The 23170-nt window shown below is 42.0% G+C and overlaps 1 protein-coding gene across 3 annotated transcripts in view; it reads right to left on the bottom strand.

The window, feature by feature from the left end:
* Positions 1-23170, bottom strand: part of foxj3 (forkhead box J3) — a 99105-nt gene that overhangs the window by 14703 nt on the left and 61232 nt on the right. For all 3 annotated transcript variants that reach the window (XM_026167616.2, XM_026167617.2, XM_026167618.2), the window contains 4 exons: positions 8871-8945; positions 5646-5729; positions 4016-4117; positions 70-198 (listed from right to left, as the gene is read on the bottom strand). In XM_026167616.2, the coding sequence (XP_026023401.1) occupies positions 70-198; positions 4016-4117; positions 5646-5729; positions 8871-8945 (390 nt within the window). The remainder of the gene's footprint in view (positions 1-69; positions 199-4015; positions 4118-5645; positions 5730-8870; positions 8946-23170) is intronic.

A 23170-nucleotide genomic window follows, 5' to 3' on the forward strand; every position in this document is an offset into this window, starting at 1 on the left:
AGATTATGTTTAGAGTGCTGAATCCATAAAAATGACAATTCACTCAACAACATTCATCCTAGTTCTTACCGGTGTATAGCTGTGCACACTGCCCACGCTGTTGAGATTGACGGAGGCCAGACTCTGATCAGACAGGCTGTTGTTAAGGCTGCTTCTTGGACTATCACTCCCTTCCTGGTCTGTGTTGTACAACGCCACCTGAAACGCATACACATGTGCATTAGCCTTGATGTCTTAAAAAAAAAAAAAAAAGAAAAAAAAAAGAAAAAAAACCCAACCACACAAATAAATGCACTCGTACATCAGCATTCCTGGAAGAAAATTGGTGTTACAGGTAATGTTGGTGTGCAGTTTAATGATATTAGCAGTGGGAATGTGAAGCCAGGAGATGTGTGTGTGCTGCATGCAACAGCATGTCATAATTGCAGAATAGTTTTTCGCTTTACTGCGTGTGTGTGTGTGTGTGTGTGTGTGTGTGTGTGTGTGTGTGTGTGTGAGTGAGAGTGAGTGAGTGAGTGAGTGAGAAGAGAGAGAGAGAGAGAGAGAGAGATAGGGTGCTGCTCAACACCCTCCGCAGTCACTAAGGGGTTCCATCTGAATGTGTTAAGGGGTCTGGAGACAGCTGAGACATTCCCATCACTAAAGGTCATGCTACTGGCGATGTCAGCCACATCTGCTCACCAAGCGCAAATCCGTTTGGGACAGCTAACAAAGGATTTCAGTGCAGCCGAGACACTGACCTTTCAATGTAGGAGCGAAACTAGCCGAGGCACTTCAGGACGACAATCTTAATTATTGTCTAACAAGGTTTAGTCCTCCCGCCATTCCCCAAATAAAGTGTGCCGTCAGACAATTAAGACAGTAGTAAGAAGAATAATCCAGATAATGAATATAATGACACCCACAGAGACCATCCCATGTGCTGAGTTTTGTTTGGTGAGAAAAGAATGGCAGTAACGCGCTGGTGGTGTTGCAGTGGAAGAAGGCATGGCATTCTCAGATTTGTGTGTGCCTGTCCATGTGTGAGTGCAGCATGGTGGCTTCTGCTCATCACTGCTGCTCAACAGAGTGGGCTCTGTGCTGAGCACAATGAAACAGCAGTTGTAGTAGCCTTCAGGCAGGCAGATTGGCCCGGCTTGTCCAGCACCCTGCCTCTCAGTAGCAGCAGCAATGGACTGAAGCCTCTTGTCTTTCTGTTGAGCCACAGCGTGGCACCACAGCGGCCCCAAGGAGGTGAGGAAATTCAGGCAGCCCTGACCAGTCTTCTCTTCTCTGACTGATTGGCCGGCTGACTAATATGTTGGTGCGAATCCAGAGCACAGAGCAAGAGCTTCAGATCATATTAAGCCTTTAATATGGAGCTTGGCTTCTGCACTGATAGAATGAGATAGAAATAGTGCAATTTAAAAAAAACCAACACAACTGAACAGCGCAAATGCTGAATCCAGAGAACACTGTTTGAGGAAGAGGGGTGATGCAGAGGAAGAGGACAACAGGGGGGTGGTAAAAGAAGCTCATTAGGCAACTCTAGCCTTCTTCCACTCAGTGTGGGCCTGGCTCCAGCGTTCATTAGCGCAAAAGGGAACTCAATGAGCAGCTAAGACTGAAGGCTTAAGCACGTCTACAAACTCAGCCCTACAATGCTAATCAAAAACAGCGTGCCACAGATATATAAATGTTATGTGTAATGAAGTCATAAAACAAGCTTTTAGCCTTAAGTCTCTCACCACAATCTATTTTTACACCATTCAACCATAAAGTGTGATGATTTCAAAAACCTCAGTGCTCTGTGGTTTACCCAGAAACCCCATCCCCACCCAACACCAAGTCCTGAGTGAAGATGCCTACTCAAACACGCACCGTCGCAGGCTAACACCCAGTCGCGTCTCACCCACATACATAGAAGCATGTAACATATAATAGACATACATTGCTACAGCAACGGACGTGCACAAAGGTAGAACAACACACATAAACACACAGAGGCCGAGGCAAGCGTGTTCATACAGGCAGGAGCAGCTCCACAGTAAAAACTGTGTACAGCTAGCAGGCAAGCGAGTCAGAGTTCTATTCTTAGCAGTGAATTAAGTAAAAAGCCAGAGGTGTCTTTTACATGGGGGCCTAATCTGGTGCATGAGACATGGATTATGAAATCAAAGCCCAGGTGTCTCCAACAATGCCAGCCAATGTTCGGCACAATCCCCGCATGCATGATCGCACAGACACAAGGTGACAGCGGAAGAGACACAAAAAGGGTATGAGATGCATGAAGGAGATGAGAGGAGAAGAACAACTATTCATTAGCAAGCATATTTCCAACAATCTGTCCTTGCCCCCTCTCGATCATCCACACATTAGTGCCAAAGTTTTGTAACTTTAATGCCAGTGTTTAGGATAATCTTAGAACACAATCTTTGGTGGGGGGCAAAGAAAAGTCTGAGTCTGCGTGAGAAAGACACCAAAGTGAGAGGAGAGGGAGTACAATCGTGTGAGGAATGCTAGACAGAAGATTCTTGCTGGTTCAGTAGTCGTCCTGCCAGCTTCTCCCATTGGTCTATGCGAGAAGGCGGGAATATGAGGGAGAGAGACTAGAATAGAAAGAGAGAGAGAGGAGGAAAAAAAAACAGAGAGGGAATTCCTGTGGCTTGGCATGCAGCACCGAAAGAGGCGTGGCCTGTTGTGTGTTTACAGTGTAAGACAGTGAGAAACAAGCTCTCTCTGAGGACATCAGACCTCAGATCTGTTGCTATTCCACTTTGTCTTCTGCTCGCTTTACTGCCATAACACTTTTTGTCACAATCAAATGAACAAAAGAAGACAAAACTGGCTTGAAATTGCTCAGCTGATGGGGTTTTTTGGGTGTCATTTTTATGCATGTCGGTTATTACTCGTCTAAGTTATTTAGCTGGAGGTATTCAATGGCAGGGATCCAGACTTAACTGTCAGCTCTTAACATTAGGGCCTTATTATGCAGCGGCTGGTGGTGGAGATCAGTGGAAAGTGCTTGTCTGTAGTACTCAAACAGGAAAAGGGTCATCTGTCTCCACACTTTCGCCAATGAATCTGTCTGCTACAGAAACAGCCCCTAGGTAGTTGTCACCGACATGCTCCTCAAAACAAGCAGAAACGCTTTGTAACATAAATGTGCATGCATAAAAATTACAACACACGCAGAAATATGCTCAGACTCTTGCCTTTAACTTGAAACGCAAGAGCCTCTGTCATACAAGCACTAACTCATCTTTTCTGTGAACACCCCTGTTCACGTTAAACCATACTTTTTTGTAATGCTTGCAGGAAATAAGCGACTCTTGTAGGCTTTTTAAAAGTACTCCTGAGAGCTGCCCCCACTGGGCTCAGAGGATGAGAGCTTAAGGTTAAAAAGCCTATTTAAATTTCAGAGTGAGCAGCACACTCAGAGCTAACAGCTAGCAGTCCCTGTAGCTTTGCGCTATGATGTACAAGTGTTTCCATGTTTTCACGGATGCTTAAAAAAAAAAAAAAAAAAAAAAGCCACGGAGAGCAGACAGAGCCAGCAGCCGGGGTGGTCACCTGTAGAGTGGTCACTCGGTGAGAAAACAACTTTTCGGGCGTCAACCTGCACTACAGGTGTGAATACGGAAACCCCAAATAGCATGTGGAGTATTCTGTTTCCAAATGTGCACAAGACTGTGTGCAAGTCTATCAGGTTGCAAAGGCAAGCACCAGTGTGAGCATCATATTTCCGCACTAAAGATAACAAGAGCCTGCTGCCTGTTGTTGTAGAGGAAAAAGGTACAGCAGGGCACATAGTTGTGTATTTTGGTGTGGGTTGTGATGAAGAGAAGCTTTAGGCACATGAGCATATGCTCGTGTGAAAGTGTGTGTGTGCGCGCCTGCATCTCCCCTTCACAAAAGTGCTCCTGTCTCTGTGGGGAATAGTGCTGTAGGTGGTTGGAGAAGTGGGTGGGGTCAGGGTGCAGCCGTGTAGCCAGGTGTGTGTTGGAGCTGGAGGCTGGATTGCTGGCTGTAGTACCTTGTTAGTCACAGTGTTGATTGCCAGCGTTGGAGAGGCACTTCCAGAGATCATACACTCCATCCCCAAAGACTCTGACTCTAAGCTGTACGGCGTGGAAGCCTGTGGGGGTTGGGGGCAGGGAGTGGAGGCAGAACAAAAAAGAAGTCAACGTAATCCAATTATTAAACACACGAGATCCCACTACTGCAGGAGCAACCTGTATTAAAGCTGGTAACAAATTTCATGCTGCTATCACATTCATATCCATCTGCAAGATCTGAAAACAAAAAAACAAACAGAGCTGCTTCTATGATACATCAGAGACACAACTTGATTTAGGACTTTAAAAAAAAAAAAACTAAAAAGAAAATAGGTCTGAAACCCCAAACCCCACCGTCACCTCCCACCCAAACACATACCATATTGATGCACACGTGCAACCCCCTTGTCTTGCAGTATAGGTACACTGTTGTGAGAGATAACTCTACTGTGGCTGTCTCCCAAAACTGCTTACTGTAAGAGGAATGGCTACAAATTCATGCTAAACATAAATGAGATTTCACAAACTCTCAATTTCACTGTGTGAGACCCTTCAAGGAAGCTTTGTAGACAGGCAGGGTCTGGGGGGGTGGGGGAGGAGGGGGGCAGTAAACGTGTCCTACAGAAAACAGAGTCCTCTTCGCTTTGTGCGTGCTTTTGTGTCACACTCAAAAAACAAAGGTACTAAAAACACTAAAAACAAGGCACGCTTTGTGTATCTAAGATCACACACCTGCAATACCACAGTTTGTTGAATGAATCTGATAGTATTTGGATGCCGTGAGGCAACTACATAAACAGCATTTTAAGATTAATGGAGTCTATGTGTTTGTGTCTGGTAGAGACAACAGTGTGTGTGTGTGTGTGTGTGTGTGTGTGTGTGTGTATATATGAGTCTCCCTCGCCAGCTTGGGGAATTTCTCTTCATCGTAGCCTCTGGTCAGCCACATTGTGGAGAAGGAAGAGACGAGAGCCCCCTGTGTTGGGATGCCCAAGGGCCAGGTCAATCTGAGCAGCTCAGTAAAAACCTGTACAGCCGTACGTTAACGGGCGGATGAAGCTCATGCATAATTAAAGACAAAAGCTCCCGCTCAGAATAGCCGCTGCACACAGTTCTGCATTAATTGATGTTTGTTAAAAAAAGTGAGTGCAAAATGTAATGTATGTAATGGTTGCCTGAGGCATAGTTTATTAATAAGGAGCCCACTTCATGACAGGCTAGCGAAGCAGCATGAAGAGGTAGTTACATAAAGTCTGGATATGAACTCCTACTGAGTCTGAGTGTGTGTGTGTGTGTGTGTGTGTGTGTGTGTGTGTGTGTGTGTGTGTGTGTGTGTGTGTGTGTGTGTGTGTGTGTGTGTGTGTGTGTGTGCACGTCTGCAAGTGCTAGAGAAAGAGTGAAGGGAAAGTGGGAGAGAAAGAAGGGCAAAAGGAAAACAACACTGAGGCAGATGCAAGGTAAAGACACAAAAAAAATATACTGAACCACACAGATATTAACGCTTTAACAAGAATGAAGGAGGAGAAGGGTGTGTGTGTCTTTCTATCTATCTATCTAAATAAATGCATATTCTTGCAGAGAATGTTAAGTTTCTCCTATCAGACTCACCCGCTCTCCAGACCGCGGCCTCTTCTTTGGCCGTGTAGGCAAAGCATCCTCTTTTGGGTTGGTGTCGATGGCCCAGTAAGAGCCCTGCAGACAGAAGAAAAGCCTGTGAGATGATAAAACAGACTGCTTTCTCACATGATACCCCAGAAATTCCCCTGCATTCATTGCTGAATGGTTACAGAGCACGCAACTTTGATGGTTTGAGTATGGCTTGGGACTCTTGTCACACATCACCCCAGAATTTCATGTCATTCCCATCTTTACAACCCGCCTCTTAAATGTCAAATATCCATTAAAGTCAAGAAAAAAGTCAAATTAAAAATGGGAAAAAAGGAAAACAAACAAACGAAAGAAAAAACAAATCAGGATTAAGACATTTCCACTCTGATATCACAAACATTTTTGGCACTGAAATATACCTGCATATTCAGAACTCTTGGGCCTCATACGCTCTGTTAAAATCTGTCCTATCAGCCCGAGCCTTTATTTGAGTTGATAGCTATGTGTTAAGAGTTTGAGTGGTGTGTGGGTGGGCTTTGTTAGCAAGAAAGCCTTGGCTTTTCCTCCTCTGAGGCTGCTCCTCAATGAGAGGCTGGTGAGGGCAGCTGGTGGTGGTGAAATGCTAAGCCTTTCCTGAAGCTGTACTTCCTCAGCCTCAGGTAGTGAAGTCAGAGCGCTGCTGCCAAGGATGAAGGATCCTGCCTCAGCCCGGGAATGGAGGCAGCGCTAGCCCTGCCGTGTTGCTTTCTTCTAAGGTCTACAAAAGGCTAATCGAGGAGAGAACAGTTGGGGCTGGCTCTGGGGCTGCAGCTCGTAATTCCACAACCAGGCTGCATTATTTATCTTTGCATTCGCCCCATTTAATTTATTTTTCAATGGTGTGCCTCCTCGAAGCCAACAGCAACGCTGCTTGCAGTTGTTAAAAATGAGATTTTTACCCTAAGGCCCTGCGAGTTCTGAATTTGTTTTTAATATTTCATATGACCCCCGATAAAATCTCAATTGTCAAGAGAAAGTGAGATCAGGACCTTTAAAATTACTTCCTTAGCAGAGAGAATAATTGATATTTCTATAAGAAATTCTCTAAACAACAGGAGAGGCCATGGAACAACTGTATTTCAAGTATCTATACAATAATGCAGCATACACAATAGCCTGCTCTTGTTAAATTTAGCAAATCTGCCATTTTTGCATAAATCGCTGCTGCGACTGTTAAAATAAAAATCCAGGCTTGGTCTATATTCATCAGGGGTTAAAATTATAACTCTTCATATGAGTGTGAGGCTTTGGGGTCAATTAGTATTTTCCTGGGGGGGATTCACAGCACAATCAGCACAAGATACAGGCTGCTTTAAAAAAAACAAAAAAAACAAAACCCTTGTTATATGCAAAGATGAGAGAGTCTCTAAACGTAACTGCTCTCTTTCTGAGAGCTGAAATGGGCAGGTACAGATGTTTCAAAATTAAGTGTCACACAAAGAAAGCCAAGCTCTGTGGTGTTTCTCTTAATTAGGGGGGGAACAACACTTTAAGTTAACCCTCATGGGAGGGGAGTTTTTGCATTTTCCAACACCCACCCCCAGAGACTTGGCAGCAAAAAAGAAAAAAGCATATAAAGAGTCATTAAATTATTCACAAATATACAGCACAAAAAAAAAAAAAGAAAGAAAGAAAGAAAGAAAGAAAGAAAGAAAGAAAAAGGAAAAATGTAGCAATGCCAAGTGAAGTGTATCCTTGGAGTCTGGGGCAACAACAGAGGAAAGCCACACTATTTCTGCAGCAATAAAACAAAGGCAGCTGTAAAGATTTTTTTCAAGATCCTGATAACACAGGTACACTACCTGTTCTCTTCCCCTCAATGACGCAGCTTATTTTCATACATCACCATAAATTATGTCACCTGCTTCCCCTTTCATACAGGAAAGACAAACAAAGAAAGTACAGCGGCGATCCTTGCAACTCCAGGCCGAGACATAAGACCAATTAAAAGGAAGACTACTAACAGCAGCCTTCACAGGCTACATTTCTACCTCTGAGGTAGACACAGTGTGTGTGTATGTGCGCGCGCATGTGTGTGCACATGTACAACAACAACAACTGTCATCTCTTACACCATCTCAGAGACAGACACAGAGCGACATGACTCTCCTATCTCATCCAACCAGCAGTTCTCATATTCCTGCCACATTACAATATTGATGCAACATATCAAGAGCGGCTAGCGCCCCTTTGAAGTTGTCTTCGGGGGGAAGGGAGTGAGGAAAATTCCAAATTAAACATTAAGGATGCGAGCATGTTGGCCATGCATTTGGAATGGGATCCATACAGCAATAGATTATTTTGTATTTAGTGGAGCAGCTCCCAGGAGTGTCAATATCAGAGGATTACAGCAAAACATGAAATTAGCATTCAGTCCCCATCCTCTACACAGCTAGGCGTAGCTCTTCATGTGCGTGTGTGTGTGTGTGTAATTATTTGTGTGGTTCTTTAAGCATATGTACCGCACGCTCTGACATTTCCAGGATGATCTAGGTTATACCACATATGGCTACACCTATGCTCACCATCACATACATTTTGGCCTAAAGGCTCGCTATTCATGAACAACAAAGTTTATCAGCAATTGCTTCATATCAGGTTGATGTTGCGAGAGATAGATTGTGAAGAGAACGAAGCTGAAAGTGCGGGTGGTCCTTTTATGAATAATCTTGCAGAAAACAAAAGTGAAAGGCAGAGGCCTGATTTAGTTCTTGTTTTTTCTCTCAGTAGGTTCAGCTTCACTTGGAGTAAATACTTGATGGATGGCAGATTCTGGGAATGACCTAACTTGTACCCTGTTATGGCCCCATCTCTACCAGTCTGGCTTCTTCTCCTCACCCACATCTGTTGTCTGTGCCAGCACATAAAAAAAGAAGAAGTAGGAAAAAAAAGAAAAGAAAAAACTAGCCTCCCCTTATATTTGAAATGCAGTTATGTGGGGGTGGGAGGTTCATAATAGATTACGAGCATTCCATGCATTTCCAGACTGTCAAGAGTCCTGGCAGGAATTCAAAGGTAATATTTTTCTGCCAGAGATAGCACGATACACAACAGAAAAATGCTGTAATAGTGAGTTCTGCGAACTTAGGGTACTTGCTTAAAATTTTAAATATTGCATTTATTTGGCTTGCAATTACATGCAACCATAGGTGTCTGCAATTACCAGTTGATGTTTTTAAGTCTCACCTTTCCTGGGTCATCTTTGGAGCGAGGCACTTTGAGAAAACACTTGTTCAATGACAGATTGTGCCGTATTGAGTTCTGTGGGGGGAAGCAGAGAGAGAGAAAAAATGTGAGGTGAGTTAACATATCAAAAATAAAGAAATAAAAAATACAAATAGAAATCAGATCACATTAACAAGTCTGAAATATCTAAATGTGAGCAATATCACTTGTAGCGGCAAAAAGCAACTTGTTATGAACCATTTAGGTTTAGTCACCGCTCCTGCTGCTGTTTCAAAGCCATTAGATCTGGCTCACAACCATGTCTGGATTCATGTGCAGGAGATCAAATTTATGTACAATACCACCAGGACATACTATCTTTCATCACTGTCCAACAAACTGCATTATGGTTGCACAACATATCAAATTCCACCGGCGCCAAAAATAGGAGCCAGAAGGAATCCCACACTGGGATGGTTGCTGATAGCGGTGCCTGATATTAATTAATGCTTCAGCGGGCTCCTGTGGGGGCAGGAAATAAATTATGTAGATCATTCTGAAAGTTAACTCATTACAGTGTTACAAGCTACTCCACAGTGGTGAAGAGGGAGGTTCATCCAGCTGCCTGATAGGGGAGGCGAGGTGGGCTGAAGTAGCCACAAGGGCTAGAGAGCGATGCTCCAGGCCTGGGTTAACCACCAGCAGTAAGGCCCTCACATCCAGCTGGAGCCAAACCAGCTGAGGGCTTATAAGAGCCAATGGATGCACACGTTGCTCCACTCCACTTTATGGAGTGGTATTGACAGATGGTCACACTAAAAAGCTGTAGGATTCTCTGATGAGTTTAGTGGATGCAGGAGATAAGCTGAGAGGGGGCACAGGCAGAGAGAGAGTGAAAGACCCCTAAATGCAAAAGATAGGAGCTGCTTGTTCAACACCAAAGGCAATTATACCACAGGAGGGATGATAATGGCAGGCTGGTCGTAATGCTGCCAATCCTGCTCGTTAAATAATCCTGAAATGCCCGTACAATTCAGGAGAAGATTAATGCTTTTTTTTTTTTTTTTTGTTTCCTCCAAAATAAAATATACATGGGAAACTGTCAGTGGAGTGAAAATAATTCTGCCCTTGTGTCATCCACAGGCGATGTCCGGACCTGGCCCTTAGGCCAAGAAAAGCTCCTTTACGACTCTGAGCCATGGTCACACTGTAAACTCTGAGCTGAGCTCTGCTCCCTTTGCACCACTGGCTGGTCCAATATGCCAAGGACCCTGTGGTTAAACATCCCCTAGTCATAGTCAAGGCTCAACACTTTTCTGACCCTACACTGGAGGAATAAATTTCCCACTTAAGTCGGGACAGCAGAGTCAAAGCCCTTACTGTGCCACAGGCTAAATGAGAACTTTCCAGATTACATCTTGACACTTAAAGTTATGACTTCTTTCTTTTCTTTCTTTTTTTTTTAAGTGCTTGTGCTGTAGCACTACACACTGCACTTCAAATTTATGAGGACATACAAATCTTCTGTATTTACAATAAATCTCATTGGACAAATGTGCAGGGTACTCTTAACACAACAGTATTATGATCCTCTTCTCTGCTCCACCTCTGGTCATACAGCGTATTCCAAGCAGTCCTGGATTCACTAAAATATGGCCAAAAGACTGCTTCGTGTACCCATACTGCTTTTTCTAAAAACGGGGAAGAAAAAGTCTCACTGACAGTATTTGACTGTAACAAACGGAGCATGAGGATGGTCAGGAGAAAATACGATTGCACTGAAGCTATTCTGACACATATTGTCTTTCGGTTCAATACAGCTGAGACAAATTCAAGATGGTGTTCATCTTTGCGAAGAGAAGAGCAATCCTATAGGACAGTGTGTGAAATATGAGTGAGGGTGGAGTATCACCCAAATACCTGAAGGAAAACTGAAACTCTCGAGACAAAAAGCAACAGTACAGAACACAATGGTAATAAGAGACACACATCATTCACAGGAAGGCTGTCCCACACTTGCACGCAACACTGTTGACTGAAAAATTCGAAACAAGAGACTATCAAGTGTAAAAACTGTGTTCTCCCTCCCAAAACAGGCACACAAAAAAATAACCATCTAAATCATGAACCTCAGAACCCAAAAACACTCACTGCAGAAACATAAAACAGAAATCATGAACTGTATACAATGGAATCAGAATATTTGACAAATTTATGGTTTATTAAAATCACCCCATGCCAAAAACTTAAATTTACAACATTTTTACTACAGGAAACAAAAGACAATCATTCTGTTCTGCTCTCACACACCAGAATAAATTAATGAAAACCTCTCAAACCGCAGCATCTTGTGGTCACGCCATTATCAGGTTTTCAAAACTACTTGCAGAAGCATTCAGGGTTTCACTGTGATCAGACCCATTATGTGGTCTGAGTGAAATCCAGTTGCATGCTACACAAACGTGCACTGATATGATGCTTGAAAAACTAATCTTAAGAATCAGATCTAAAAAGTCACATAGACTTGACCAACTTGCCACGTACGCTGAGCAGTAGTGAGAGCAGCCTGACGGCCAGCAGAGGTTTTACTGAATGACTGTTTTTCCTCTCAGGTGCTCATCGCAGCCCAGCTTGTCTGCACAGCCTCTAAGCAACAGCACCGTTATAAAAGGCCTTGCCCTTTTGGTTGCAATTTGTCGCTTGCCTTTTCATATTTTGACTTTGGCCAGGATGAATAAAACAATGCGCATGCATAGTGGATGGTGACAAACACATAAGAAGTTCCCCACTTAGCCAGCCCATGCCACTTTAAAACCCAGAGACATGTCCAACAGGGGAGAGTGTGAGCCGGGACGTGTGTGATGCAAGCTCTACAACGCCATACACCCTTAAGTACCTAAAACCATTTTTCCTTCACAGCTTCTGTGTTTGCGTGTGTCACTTTGATGCCAAGGAGCCAGAAGCAGTCTGACTCGCACAGAAAGTTGGCTTTATCCATTAAGGACCTTCTACTGGGCCTAAATCATTGATACAGTCAAGTGTTCAAAGCCTGCTGTTACATCAGAAGTTTAATTTTTAATGAACTGCTTTAGACACATTTGTCTAAAGCAGAAACCACCAGGCTGCGGGTCATACGCAGGTGAGGGGGTATCGGAACAAAAGGGGGGATGTTATAATATTACAACAGCACAAGAAGAAAAAGCTAAACAAAAAACACAGAAAAGACAAAAGTCACTGTATTTGATAGGTCATAGCTTCTTTGCTAATGGGAAGAGAGAGTGGGGAGGAAGACAACAACAGGCTGATGAAAAATTACTGCCAATTACCACTAACTATATAAACAGTATGTCACTGTTTGAGCTGCAGGTCTTTACTTTTAGACAGTGGGCTATAAGTTGGTATAAAGACATAAGTGGCTCAACAGCAGAGGGAAATAAAGTAGGTGGAAGAGGTCAGAGGGTGTTAACAGTTGTACACAAAGTGAGTCAGACAGAGCTCACTGCAGGGGTCCTGCCCAAGTGCTGCCCAGCATCTACCTGCAGCCCCCACAGAGCACTTCATATCCAACCTCAGTACAAACCTGTGTCTGTGTGTGTGTCCATGCATGTGGGATGCCTCCTACACACCTAAGAAAGAAAGAAAAAAACAAAACAAAAACCCAACACACACACACAGGAACGTGTCTCCTAACAAATGGCGGTGATTTAACACACCAGGACAGCAGTGGAGGCGTAAGCAGCGCCGCCCTCGCTGTCCCCCCTGCTGAGGAGCGCTGCAGCTCAGCAGAAAGGACCGCCAGGGGAAAGTAGGTCAGGCTGACCTCTGCGCTCGGCATGTCAAACGTTCAAAGTGAGCTAAAGGGACAGACCATGTCAGAGCCCTGCTCCTCACAGCTGGGGAGGAGGAGCCACCCCACGCACATGGTCAGGGACCCAAGGGAGTGGACTCGGCATGCTGGGACAGACATGCGTATGCACACATACCAGTTATGACACAGGGACGAACACAGAGGGAGAGGAAGAGTCACACTGTGCTCTAGCATCAATAAATCAATGCCACTGTATGGGCCTTACTAGTTTCAAACCATCTTTCTATAACTTGAGCAAAAGTGGAGGGGGGAGGAAAAAAAAGGGAAAAATGAATTGTATGTGGGCTCTAACCAACCAACACTCTTCCCATTCTTCTGTTTCCCACAACTAACAACAAAGACATATTAGCCCATTTCTAAGTTTATCCGAAGCATTCCAGAGACCAAGTGAGAGCTGAGATGACCTGGAGGTGCTCTTAAAGTGTTTCGATTAAACTCCATCGGAGAGAAACTTAAATGCTGCTGGATTTGCTGCCTTTGTGATCAAAGTGTTCTCTGTAGCATTGCAGTTTGTGGGAAAATAAGCGGGGGTAAACGTTGTCAGGAGCCAGTGGTTAAACATTACAGTGACCTTCATCACAGTGGCTGCTCATAAAGGCAAACATTCCCAATAAAAAATAAAAAAATCATTCCAGAGTTCAATTTACATTTTTACAAAAGAGCAGGTCTTCAGAGAAAACGTAAAAGCAGGCAGTTTCAAGCTGAATGTAAGGAGAGGTTAGTTCAGGTGACACTGCCTACGCATTCCCAGCATCCTTCCAGTTTTAAGTTTATCCCATTTTGTATGAAATCAACATGTCTTTTCACATTAACAATGAAAAAGAAGACAGAATGTACCACAGGGCTTTTAGAGTAGGAAAAAAAATAGCCATGTAAAAATACTATTCAGGCCTATTGCCACATTTAATATCTTGTATGAAGCATCTGTACAGAAGAGGGAGAGGAGAACGACAAATCAGACAAACTAAAGCAAACACCCTTGCAAATACTATCGCTAAAAAGATGGGACCTCAACCTCTGACTGACCTGTTACCAAGTCTGAATGACGAACCAATACAAAAGACTTGAGCTATTGCTGAGATGGATGCTTCAGATCTGTTCAGAAATAGAGAAATACGATCTCGTGGGTGAATGAATTGTAAGAGGGAGGGAAATAGCTGGTTATTGAGTGGATGAGTGAGTAAAACAAATGGAAAGAAGAGACTTAAAGATAGACCATACAGGGAGTGCAGAATTATTAGGCAAATGAGTATTTTGTCCACATCATCCTCTTCATGCATGTTGTCTTACTCCAAGCTGTATAGGCTCGAAAGCCTACTACCAATTAAGCATATTAGGTGATGTGCATCTCTGTAATGAGAAGGGGTGTGGTCTAATGACATCAACACCCTATATCAGGTGTGCATAATTATTAGGCAACGTCCTTTCCTTTGGCAAAATGGGTCAAAAGAAGGACTTGACAGGCTCAGAAAAGTCAAAAATAGTGAGATATCTTGCAGAGGGATGCAGCAGTCTCAAAAGTGCAAAGCTTCTGAAGCGTGATCATCGAACAATCAAGCGTTTCATTCAAAATAGTCAACAGGGTCGCAAGAAGCGTGTGGAAAAACCAAGGCGCCAAATAACTGCCCATGAACTGAGAAAAGTCAAGCGTGCAGCTGCCAAGATGCCACTTGGCACCAGTTTGGCCATATTTCAGAGCTGCAACATCACTGGAGTGCCCAAAAGCACAAGGTGTGCAATACTCAGAGACATGGCCAAGGTAAGAAAGGCTGAAAGACGACCACCACTGAACAAGACACACAAGCTGAAACGTCAAGACTGGGCCAAGAAATATCTCAAGACTGGTTTTTCTAAGGTTTTATGGACTGATGAAATGAGAGTGAGTCTTGATGGGCCAGATGGATGGGCCTGTGGCTGGATTGGTAAAGGGCAGAGAGCTCCAGTCCGACTCAGACGCCAGCAAGGTGGAGGTGGAGTACTTGTTTGGGCTGGTATCATCAAAGATGAGCTTGTGGGGCCTTTTCGGGTTGAGGATGGAGTCAAGCTCAACTCCCAGTCCTACTGCCAGTTTCTGGAAGACACCTTCAAGCAGTGGTACAGGAAGAAGTCTGCATCCTTCAAGAAAAACATGCTTTTCATGCAGGACAATGCTCCATCACACGCGTCCAAGTACTCCACAGCGTGGCTGGCAAGAAAGGGTATAAAAGAAGAAAAACTAATGACATGGCCTCCTTGTTCACCTGATCTGAACCCCATTGAGAACCTGTGGTCCATCATCAAATGTGAGATTTACAAGGAGGGAAAACAGTACACCTCTCTGAACAGTGTCTGGGAGGCTGTGGTTGCTGCTGCACGCAATGTTGATGGTGAACAGATCAAAACACTGACAGAATCCATGGATGGCAGGCTTTTGAGTGTCCTTGCAAAGAAAGGTGGCTATATTGGTCGCTGATTTGTTTTTGTTTTGTTTTTGAATGTCAGAAATGTATATTTGTGAATGTGGAGATGTTATATTGGTTTCACTGGTAAAAATAAATAATTGAAATGGGTATATATTTGTTTTTTGTTAAGTTGCCTAATAATTATGCACAGTAATAGTCACCTGCACACACAGATATCCCCCTAAAATAGCTAAAACTAAAAACAAACTAAAAACTACTTCCAAAAACATTCAGCTTTGATATTAATGAGCTTTTTTGGGTTCATTGAGAACATGGTTGGTGTTCAATAATAAAATTATTCCTCAAAAATACAACTTGCCTAATAATTCTGCACTCCCTGTATAGCTGAGCACAGGTTGGTGTACAGCTGAATTAACCAGAGCTTTTGCTGAAAAGAAGGGCCAATGTCATATTAGACAGTAGCAAAACGGCACAATTTAATAACCATGTATATAATATTCAATGTGGATCTGAACAATAAAGCATTTCTTTCTTCAAGCATTTGCTACGTGACCACAATCCTGATGTCTGCACTCAATACCACGTCAGTAAAATGACTGGCAAAATAAAAAACTCCAATTCTGCTGAAAATGAAAATGAATTTAAAAAATACATGATATTTAAAAAAAAAAAAAATAATAATAGAAAATTCATCAACAATTGCAAAGCATATTAGAACCTGAGTTTCCAACAAAGAGGACAAAATGAGTACTGAAATTATTTGCAACCAATAAAAAAACAAATATTGAAAAAATAAATGTTTTTAATGATAAAAAGGAAGATTTCTCAAATGTGGTTGGTAGCATTGCAAAATATATGATAACCTGACTCTTTTTATTTTTAATATAAACTTTTTTAATATAATTTAATGAGCATTCTCATCATTTGCAAACACGTAGTGAAAGAAAACAAACAAAACTAATCGGCATGTTTATTGATAATTAACCTAAACCCAGTTTATCGCTGCAATAAATACCATTGTGTTACATAAAGGGTGTGTAACCTGCTGCTCTGGAGCCACATGTGGTTTTTTTCTCCACCACCTCCACTGGCTCCCTGTGACATCCATTTAAAAAACAAAAAAACAAATAGTGAATATGTCAATGAACAATGGTTTACTTTTTTTTTTTTAGCACCCTCCATTTTTTCTATCATTACTTCAAATAATTATTTACATTCTCCAACTGTAAAAACATGTAGCCTATAGACTGACTTTTTTTTGTAATGTTTCATCATATTTTCTGAACCTCAGTGGCAGTGTTTAGCAAGCATAGAAATGCTGCAACTTGCCTTAAGTATGGAGTTCATGTTCAAAAAAAGAAAAAATATGGAGTAAAACAGAAATAAAGAACAGTGCATTCACTGCCAATGCTTCCTGGTATTCTCGATGTGTAATCAGACTTTTGCCAAAATTAAATTAATACTGCCCACCCCTCACTTTTACTATTTTAAAGCTATTAGGATAATAACTGTTTCATTTATTATCAAGTACAGATTGCACTTGCTTGGCTACTTTTAATTTGATTAATTTTCACAAACGCAGGCAAGACTGATAGTGACCTGCATAGCTTTATATCTGTTTCAAAGTAGGCCTGTACGTGCCAATTTTAGTGACCCTATTGATTTTCTTCCTCCACGTTACAGTTGTTCTTTTTTGTAGTAAACATAACATAAAAAGGCAAACTATTTTCATTGTTTTTTAATATTCTAAATGGAAAAAACAGAACATTGTAAACTAGCTGTAGTTAAACAGACCGTGTCACCTCCATCCTAAGGCTGAAATGTGAAATAATTTTTTTTCTGGTCAAAAATTGCTCAAAACTGGCTCTACTGATGTTGCTTAACCCTATATAAAACAAATATCAGAATACAATAACACTTCACATTGTAGTACTACTGGTGTTGAAGCAATTTCCACATTTGCCTAACAAGCAGAAGATCCCCGGTTCGATCGTAGGAGGAAACAAAACCATTTGCGGTCACAACAGGAAGCGCATCCACATGTAAAAATCTACCAAATCAACTACGCAGAGCTACCTGCTGCGATGCCCCTTGTGACAAGGTAAGACCCAAAAGTAGCTTTTATTATATAAATTTTTAATTCTATTTGAGTCAAAAATCTAATATACATAGTATTTTTCAAAAAAATACAATATGCATGCATTTAAGATATGCTGTGGCAGATTTTACTACTAGTACTATTACAGCATGAGGAGTGAATGGGAAGGAAGGAAGGAAGGAAAAAAGAAAGACAATGGGTGACAATAAAGAGCAGTAAGAAGTGATAACACAGCTCAAAAAGAAGGAAATGGGAAGTGAATCTGTACAGAAACAGTAACACACACACACACACACACACACACACACACACACACACAGGTAGATTACTGTATTTTTAGGCCTTTGTTATTTCATATGGACCCTGTGACATGCCCACCAACACAGAACATACTCCTCAGCCTCGGGGATCTGCACCGAGGCCACGAATGTAGCACCTTCGCTGTCTATTTGTAGTGGGTGTGGGAAGGCATGTGGGATGCCACAGCATTTGCTCAGCTAGGCACTGCTAAAAAAATGCTTAAAAAACATCCTCGGACACACATACACAGGTAGAAGAAGGTAGGTTTGTCCAGGTGCACCAGATGAATCAGCTAGCTACAGTAGGAGAGCTGTAGCCTTAAGGATGTTGAAACAAGGTTCTTGTGATTGATTTGATGAAAATCCGCTATGTGATGACAAAGGAGCTGTATTCTTCACTTTCAGCGTTCTGAACATTAAAACCGCCACCCCCCTCCCCCTCCTGTTTTATCCCAGACCCTCAAAGAAGTGAGACAAACATTTGCTTTGCTAGCGGCTGTGAAGTTGAGTCTTTGGCTTCAGTGACACAAGTATTTTCATTAAGCACCTATTACAGACACATCTAATTCTATTTAGCTCTACCTAAAGCCTTGCTGAGTACAATGACCCCTCCCTTGCTGACACTATACTGTCAGACTCAAGAAGACTGCCAACACAAGCCGCCCAACACACTGTGAAGCTCTCTTACATCTACCACAGCTACCAAGAGACCTAAAGCCCACACTCAAATACCAATGAAGTCAACTATAACGATTTTCAACTCATTTTTTAAAAAACCATCTTCAAAGGAATTTGATCTGCCTCCCTTGGCATCTAGTAGTAATGTGTTGGCATGCTGGGCTTTAAATCCCTTAGTCTCTGATCTTTACTCACTTGTATGTACTTTTAATAAAACATGAAGAGTGTGCTTGCTTGCCACAGAAAAAATACATGCCAAGGTGAAATCTGTCATAAATATAATAACCTGTTATATAGTGGTAGGAGATCATTGTAAGTCTATGTCCATAACGCAGAGGAAAGAAAAAAAAACCAAAAGAAAAAGGCACACAAGAACAATCTAAATGATGACTAACTTTTGCTATCTATACTCAGGTCATCTAGTGTGGCACACTGAGGTATTATAGTAATTAAAACTCAACAGCCACTTCTGCAGAATGAGATGACACTATGGGGAAATTGTATTTTTCTCCCTCCCCTCCATAACAGTGAGCATTTGGCTAAATTAAACTCATTTTTCATTGGCAGACTCATATAATGAGGGCAATACATGCAAGAAAGAAATTAGCTTGATAAGCAATTACACGTGTGGAATCAAAAAGGACATGCTATCGCGAGTGGTGAGAACAATGACAGCCAAGGGGAGAGAGAGTGGAGAAAAAAAGTCCTTCACAAGATTTTGTTACAAAAGATGCTTGGACTTTAGCTGGATTTGAAACACAATTAATGACGGTAACAATAAAAACAAAGAAAGAGGGGTAGAAAAAAAAGTGAAGGCTGTTAAAGTCCAGCACGCCTATCTACAACAACATTAGCCTGTGCCAGGCCACACTGGACCCAGCTGTCTGCATATTAACCACACATTAACCAACGAAATGAGCACACAGAAGAAGCTTTAGCTTACCTGCTTATTCTGATAGCTTGGCTTCATCTACAACACCAAGGAAGCAAAAGCAATCCAACTTTATCTGCCAAGTAATTTTGCTGAATGTAATCCAAGGATACTGCATCCTATAGAGCTCAGACAATAGGCTGAGCCAACATAAAACCCCCATAGTTCTCCAGTGGCATATAAGAAGTTTATGAATGCTGCACCAAGGATGTTCGCTTTTCAACAGACGCAGAGGGGTTAGAGACCAAAAGCTCCAATATAAATGTTCTGAACTCAATCTCACTCAGGCACTTGCACCCACATTCCCTTTTCTGACTCTGTATGTGTGCGTGTTTGTTCCCTTTAAGGCTAACCTTGGAACGGACCTACAGAAATTAAAGGGGAAAAAAAAAAAAACAACTTCTGCATTATTTTCTAGGTGCACTCGAGGTTACAGGCCTGGCTTGAATGCTGCGTTTGAAATTCGAGCATTCCCCTTATAAATTGGGAGGCGGTCACTGCAGATTTGAAAAGCTGTGGGGGAAATTTTCACTTAATGCAACACTGAATGGCAGGTCACACTACAACAAAAGCCCTGAGCCACTCATATGAGGCCTATTTGATCACAGTCCCTCAGAGAGCTATCTGTCTTTGTCTCACTTTCTTTTTTCCTGCCGATATTTGTAGCTCTCCTGCTCTGTCTCTCTCTCTCTCACCTCTTTCTCTTTCCGTCTCTCTCTCTCTCTCTCTAGCATGCTCAAAACCAACCGCACACTGTCAAAACACTTTGCACAACCTCTAGTGTTGCTGCACTTGCCACACTACTGCAGGGTGCAGAAATGTAGCATGATTCCATTAAGTGGATTATTTGAGAACATCTCTGACCTTCGACAGGGTTGTCATTGGCAATGAACCAGGAAGAATTATGAAAAAATGATGATGGGTCTGACCTCTTTGGAAATTGGCAGGACTGAGTGATAGTAAACAGAGTTCAGCAGCAAACCAGTCGACACAACACAGAGGCTCGAAAAAGAAAGTTTGAGACATGACAAGAGTAAAAGCATGCCAAGAAAATAAAGGTTACGCAAAAATATCTACAGAATCGGGAATCCGGAACCTGGACTGTCTAAGGCTACGTTCACACTGCAGGTGAAAGCGCATCAAATCCGACTTTTTTGACCCTATGCGACCCATATACGATCATGGTATGACAGTGTGAACGGCACAAATCCGATATTTTCAAATCTGATCTGGGTCACTTTCGTATGTGGTACTGAATCCGATACATATCCGATGTTTTAGAAAGCGACTGCTGTTTGAATGGTCATGTCGCATTAAATCCGTCTTTTACGTCAGTGACACAAGACAGACGTCAATTATCAGCGCCGGAGAAGCGCCCGATAAGACATCGCGAACGCTTCCTGGCCATCCAGTGTAGATGTTAGTGAAACTGTTGGGAAGACAACGTTGGAGAAACGTGAACATTTTATTTGTACTGTATAATCTACAGATTTTGACAGAAATTTCCAACAATCCTTTGAAGCACCGCTCGTCTCTAAAACAGCAATTAGGATCATTGTTAGGCCATATGTAAGTAACAGAATAACTTTATAACTTAAAGCAAAATTGGGAAACGTAAAGTCCGAAACAAGTCTTAATATTAAGGGCCATCAGTCAAACAGTACTGTTTGGTCTGCGCGTTGTGTGTGACGTCTTCTTTTGCGCATCCGGGCCGCTTTGAGCGTTCTCACTAGAGCACGTTTGCTTTTACATTTTATTTGTAGTGTGAACAAGCAGACCAAAAAAAAAAAAAAAAAAAAAAAAAGTGATTTAATCAAAAAATCTGAATTGAGCATTAAGACCTGCAGTGTGAACGTAGCCTAAGAGGCAATCAAATGGGTTCATTAGTTTTATAGCAGTGTCACTGTACCCTGGATAAAAATATTATTAAAGTGATAAAAAAAATGTAATAAAAGAATGGTATTAGACATGCTCTAACATGGTGTACTTATTTTTTATTTTATTACAGTGATCAATGAGAAATCGAATAAAAATGATGACCACTCTGGTTAACCGAGGCTTAAATCTGATAAATATTCTAATCATTTAATTTTAAATAAGTAATGCACATCTGAAAAAAAAAAAAATCAGACCAATTAAATGCAGCTTACATTTGAGTATTACAGGTATTTTACTTTAATTCTTACAATGACCCATTCAAATGTGAAATTATATTTAATGGTATTTCCTTTACAGCAGTCCAAGTATGCTTACTGCTTAAAGGTTACAACTGATAATTAAAGATAAAGATATGAGATAAATCTAATCCCAGTCTCTGCTCTAGCAGGTAACAGATGGACAGTTTGATTTCCTACCAAGGCAATTTCGTGAATTAAAATGATAAAAATTTAAAATAAGCGCGAGAAGACGTCGGGAAGTTTTAGTGAAGGGTCATTTTAAAAATCACTGTTACCATATGGCTCAAACCTCGTCTGTCTACTGACTCTCACATACTTTACGTCTGAAGTCATCACAAATTATGCCCAGCCTTAAGGAAACAAAAATAATTGACAGATTCTCAAATGGAGAAAAAGATGTAACGCATAACTGTAAGCGTGGTCACTCGAGACAAAAATGGGAAACTGGTACAGTACAGCCTGACATATCAGCAAAGACAGCCGCCTTACTCGCTGCTGTAAATTGAGTGTAGTTTTCTGAGCGACAATGGCTCGCGCTTTTCTCCTGTGCTACACAGGGCGCTCTCACCCCCCTCTTCCTTCACCACTGCAGAGGCAGCACAAGGCCATGAAAGATTGGAGGCAAAGTGACGTCCTCCGGTTTATCCTCCCTGAAAGCCTTCGCATGCTCTCAGTTCCACATGAGGGATCTGATGAAAGCCGTTTGTCAGTACGCCACTTAATTATCAGCCAGAAGAGGAGCCTCTGATGCTATCCTCTGACAATGGCTCACAGCAGCCTGCTGACTACAGTGCCCACTAACAATGAAGAACTGACTGCAGCTACTAATGGTGACGGGGTAGTGCCAACTGTCCTCTTAAGAGTTAGACAAATTAAGTAACAGCACAGAAAGCCTTTTCTGCGCCGTTACTTCAGCGCATATTATTTTCTTCACAGGCCGATGTAGAAAGCAGCAGATTTTTCCCATCTGCAAATATAGGCTGCAAAATGCGATGCTTGGAAGATAAAATGCAAAACAGAAGTCCTACTTAAAAACACATTATATCATGCTGAGGAAAAAAAACCAAGACATTTTGACCTTTTATTGTTCCTGCATGTCTACACAAACATTATGCAGCTCATGCAGATGCTCAATATGCAAGATTCCATCAGACTACAAAATAAAGTCTCTTAACTGTAGTCATATTCTTTGACTTGCCAACAAAAAGGGACTTTAAGCACTGCTAATTCAAATGCAGCCATCCAGTGACTTATGGTACAGTTAAAAAGGCATGCAAGGAAGAAAATGGGTGGTGCAGTGGTTAGCGCCATTGCCTCACAACCAGAAGGTTCCTGGTGTGGAGTGTGCATGTTCTTCCTGGGCCTTTATTACACACTGATACTGAAGTGTGTGACTGTGTGTCTGCTTTTGTTGGCCCTGTGATAGACTTGTGACCTGCTCAGGGTGTACCCTGCACCTCACCCTATGATAGCTCTGACCTCAAGTTGGATAAGCAGTAAGGAAACTGCTTAAGAACTTATTCAACGTGAGCATGTTTGATGACTCTATTAGTTCGATATTGCAGTGTTTACATGCCAAGTGGCTAGGCTGTTTATTTCATCCTCCAATGCTTACATTTTCTTATACGGTATGTCACACAATTTAATGTTACATTTGCTTAAATTGCCCTAAAGTATTTGAGTATACTTGTACCGTTGTGCAGTAGCCTTCCAGTCAAGCACCATTCACTGTCATCCATGTGATGAGATTCTTAGTTTTTTGTTGGTTGTTTTTTGTTTTTGTTTTTTTTGGGGGGGGGGGTTCTGCAGTGACGAAATCTGTAAGGGAATGGCAAAAAGCAAGCCTCATTCTCGCTAACAAACTCTGG

Source organism: Astatotilapia calliptera, chromosome 5 (assembly GCF_964374335.1).
Source record: "Astatotilapia calliptera chromosome 5, fAstCal68.1, whole genome shotgun sequence".
Taxonomy (NCBI): Eukaryota; Metazoa; Chordata; class Actinopteri; order Cichliformes; family Cichlidae; genus Astatotilapia; species Astatotilapia calliptera.